Consider the following 4,494-nt stretch of genomic DNA (forward strand, 5'->3'; position numbering starts at 1 on the left):
GGTAGCAGGGCAGTAGCAGTTAGGTAGCAGGGCAGTAGCAGTTAGGTAGCAGCGCTGCAGTAATTAGGTAGCACGGCAGTAGCAGTTTGGTAGCGGGGCAGTAGCAGTTTGGTAGCGGGGCAGCAGCAGTTTGGTAGCTAGGCAGTAGCAGTTTGGTAGCGGGGCAGCAGCAGTTTGGTAGCGGGGCAGTAGCAGTTTGGTAGCAGGGCAGCAGCAGTTTGGTAGCGGAGCAGTAGCAGTTAGGTAACGGGGTCTTTCACTTATCCATAAATTGTCTGTATTTACCCTAACCGTTAGAAAAGAACAAGAAAAGTCTTTCTTGGTCCAGCCTCCCATCAACTCTTTGATATACGGGGCGGCAGGGTAGCCTAGTGGTTAGAGCGTTGGACTAGCAATTTGGTAGCGGGGCAGCAATTTGGTAGCGGGGCAGCATGATATCTACTTAATGGTTGCAAGTTCAAATCCCCAAGGTACAAATCTGTTGTTCTGTCACACCCTGGCCTTAGTTATCTTTGCCTAGTTAAATTAAGGTAAAAAATATATATAAAAAATACAGGTGGAATAGGAAGCCATCATTGCTTTTAAAGCTATGTGCAGGGCTATTAAAGTGCAAAGCCCTGCAATGGAACGATTGAAGTCTGGTGTAAAATCTCAATTTATACTGTAGATCTACAGAGACATCATGAGAGCCACTGCAGCCGTCCTATTGGTCCTCTGTCTCCTGACCATCAGTCACGGTAAGTTACCATCATCTGAAACATGCTTGATCAACTTGGAATTTATCAAGATTTTATTGGTGCAATCTACTCATATGTCTTTGTCTCTATAGCATGGGACTGTCAGGAGCTAGTGGACATCAAGAATCTGATGCAGACTGATATAGGACTGGGCAAGTGGTTGCAACYGACACAATAAAAATGTCCTACTACCAGGTAGGTGATATATGGGTCTGCCTGTCTGGTTCCCTGAATCATATCACTGTAGGACCAGCAGGGATCTGGGGTATCAACAAGGCAGACTCAATTCACAAGTGTGTTCACAACTGGGTGCAAGCTGCAGGTAAGTGGAGAGCATTACTCAATATTTATCCAGAGGGCACCTGCTTCTTAGCTTTCCTGATATCATCAGGATGTTGAAAAAATTATTATTGTGTGATACTCCATACTCAAACTAAGTTCATTCACCCACTGGGTTAAACAACTGCAAAATACAAAAACACGATTGCACAAACACATATTTTTGTCCTCCCACTAGCCGGAATAGACTCCTTGCACATCTAGACAGCCAATACATCTCTGTTGCTAGTCAAGAACTTGTTTGGTTCCTCTCACTGGTTTAGTCATGGCCCCGCCTGACGCTAAAACCTTTGGTCTGTTCCTTCTCACTCCATCTGACCTGTGACCTGGGCCGAATTCCTCTCTCCTCCTTAATCCACGCCTGTCCTCCCTTATCTGTGACTGAAACCAGACATTTGCCCTGTGCTTCCCCCTTAGGATCCATGAGATTCAACAATAACATGTTTGACAAAATGTAAACTTTCTTCATTCCCATGTCTCAGTCAACAACTTTCCATACACCTACAGTACCAGTCAAAAGTTAGGACACAACTACTCATTCAAGGGTTTTTCTTTAGTTTTACTATTTTCTACANTTTCCATACACCTACAGTACCAGTCAAAAGTTAGGACACAACTACTCATTCAAGGGTTTTTCTTTAGTTTTACTATTTTCTACATTGTAGAATAATAGTGAAGACATCAAAACTGTGAAATAACACATATGGAATCGTGTAGTTAAAAAAAGATTGTTAAACAAATCAAAATATATTTTAGATTTTAGATTCTTCAAGGTAGTATCACATAGTGATCCAAGATGGRGTAGCAGTGCAGACGTGTTTGTCGTTGTCCCGTGTAAATTGTATTTTTTCGTCTTTTGTATATATTTCAATCCCTTTTTCCATTTTTAAATTAAATATACCTTCCGGCAACCCGCTCCACCCAATGTGATACGGATCCGCTATTATTTTTAGACCTTACAGCTAGAACCTCCATCAGAAGCTAGCCATCAGATGCTAGCCAGCTAATTAGCTACTAGCTATTTAGTCATTGTTAGCCACTGCTAGTGGCCTTTACCTCTAGCTCAGACACCAGCCGCTTTTACCCTGGATAATACCCGCCAGTCTGCTCAGTGTGATATCAACCCTGAGAATATTGGACTGCTTTTCTCCACCATTACTCCATTACTGGACCATTACTCCAGATCACCACAGCTAGCTAGCTGCTAACGAGTGGCCCAGCCCCGAGGCCCATCTCCCGGCCTGCTCAGTGGACCCTATGATCACTCGGCTACACAGCTGATGCCCCCCGGACTCTTCACTAGCACGACTAGAAGCCACTACATCGCCGGATTCCTGCCGTAAGCTCTGGACCTTTGCATCGGATCATTGCAACTTGCTAGCTGCTACCGAGTGGCTAACGCCCTTGTCCCGAAGCTAGCACCAGTTAGCCCCGAGCCAGGCGCATCTCCCGGCTAGCAAACAAAATGACTCCAGCTACAATTCCTCTTTTGCCAATTGGCCTGGACCCTTTGTCGACACGGATCCCTGCCGATCCATCACGTCTGGTCTGCCGACGTAATTCAGTCCGATGTTCCCTCAACCGGCCTTTGTCGGACGTCGGTGAAGACTCTTCTGCTAGCCCCGGCCTGCTAACCTTAATGAACGCCGTGTCTCCCACTTGCTAGCGTAGTAACGACTTCCCTGTTTCATTTATTGCTGTTCACTGGACCCTATGATATCTGGCTCCATAGCTGATGCCTGCTGGACTGTTCATTAATCACGGTACTACATTTTGTTAATTTTGTTTATCTGTCGGCCCCATACTTCGAACTCAGGCCCTGTGTGTAGTTAACTGACCCTCTCTGCCCATTCATCGCCATTTTACCTGTTGTCTTAGCTGATTAGCTGTTGCTGTCTTACCCGTTGTCTTTGCTAGCTCTCCCAATCAACACCTGTGATTGCTTTATGCCTCGCTTTATGTAAATTCCAATTGCTGCCATGGCCAGTCCTCTTCTGGCTGTGCTGGGTGGAGATTATAACAGAACATGGCCAAGATGTTCAAATGTTCATAAATGACCAGCATGGTCAAATAATAATAATCACAGTTGTCGTGGGTGCAACAGGTCAGCACCTCAGGGGTAAATGTCAGTTGGCTTTTCATATACGATCATTCAGAGTATCTCTACCGCTCCTGCTGTCTCTAGAGAGTTGAAAACAGCAGATCTGGGACAGGTAGCACGTCCGATGAACAGGTCTGGGTTCCATAGCCGCAGGCAGAACAGTTGAAACTGGAGCAGCAGCACGGCCAGGTGGACTGGGGACAGCAAGGAGTCATCATGCCAGGTAGTCCTGAGGCATGGTCCTAGGGCTCAGGTCCTCTGAGAGAGAGAGAGAAAGAAAGAAAGAGAGAATTAGAGAGAGCATACTTAAATTCACACAGGACACCGGATAAGACAGGAGAAGACAGGAGAAACGCAACCCTCCTAGGGACGGCATGGAAGAGCACCAGTAAGCCAGTGACTCAGCCCCTGTAATAGGGTTAGAGGCAGAGAATCCCAGTGGAGAGAGGGGATCCGGCCAGGCAGAGACAGCAAGGGCGGTTTGTTGCTCCGGTGCCTTTCCGTTCACCTTCACACTCCTGGTTCAGACAACACTCAATCATAGGACCTACTGAAGAGATGAGTTTTCAATAAACACTTAAAGGTTGAGACCGAGTCTGCGTCTCTCACATGGGTAGGCAGACCATTCCATAAAAATGTAGCTCTATAGGAGAAAGCCCTGCCTCTAGCTGTTCGCTTAGAAATTCTAGGGACAATTAGGAGGCCTGTGTCTTGTGACCGTAGTGTACGTGTAGGTATGTACGGCAGGACCAAATCGAAAAGATAGGTAGGAGCAAGCCCATGTATGTCACGCCCTGACCTTAGAGAACCTTTAATTTCTCTATTTTGGTTAGGTCAGGGTGTGACTAGGGTGGGTAGTCTAGTTTTTTCTTTTCTATGTTGGCCTGGTATGGTTCCCAATCAGAGGCAGCTGTTTATCGTTGTCTCTGATTGGGGATCATATTTAGGTAGCCATTACCCCTTTGGTGTTTGTGGGTTCTTGTGCTATGTTTAGTTGCCTGTCTGCACTATTCATATTAGCGTCACTGTTTGTTTTGTTCAGTGTTCATTCTTTTAGTAAATTAGAATGTACGCATACCATGCTGCGCCTTGGTCTCATTCGTATAACAAACGTGACACTTTGTTTCTTGGGACCTAGAACAAGCATCTCTGTTTTGTCCGAGTTTAAAAGTAGAAAGTTTGCAGCCATCCACTTCCTTATGTCTGAAACACAGCAGCTGTTAGGTAGCGGGCCAGCAGCTGTTAGGTAGCGGGCCAGCAGCTGTTAGGTAGCGGGCCAGCAGCTGTTAGGTAGCGGGCCAGCAGCTGTTAGGTAGC

At 46.1% G+C, this 4,494-nt stretch overlaps 1 protein-coding gene across 2 annotated transcripts in view; it reads left to right on the forward strand.

Annotated features, from left to right (window-relative positions):
- Nucleotides 1-651: 651 nt before the first annotated feature.
- Nucleotides 652-4,494, forward strand: part of LOC112073481 (fish-egg lectin) — a 68,030-nt gene continuing 64,187 nt past the window's right edge. For both annotated transcript variants that reach the window (XM_070440162.1, XM_070440163.1), the window contains exon 1: nt 652-737. In XM_070440162.1, coding sequence (XP_070296263.1) covers nt 683-737 — 55 coding nt within the window. In that variant the 5' untranslated portion in view covers nt 652-682. The remainder of the gene's footprint in view (nt 738-4,494) is intronic.

The sequence above is a fragment of the Salvelinus sp. IW2-2015 genome, unplaced genomic scaffold, assembly GCF_002910315.2.
Source record: "Salvelinus sp. IW2-2015 unplaced genomic scaffold, ASM291031v2 Un_scaffold2274, whole genome shotgun sequence".
Lineage (NCBI taxonomy): Eukaryota > Metazoa > Chordata > Actinopteri > Salmoniformes > Salmonidae > Salvelinus > Salvelinus sp. IW2-2015.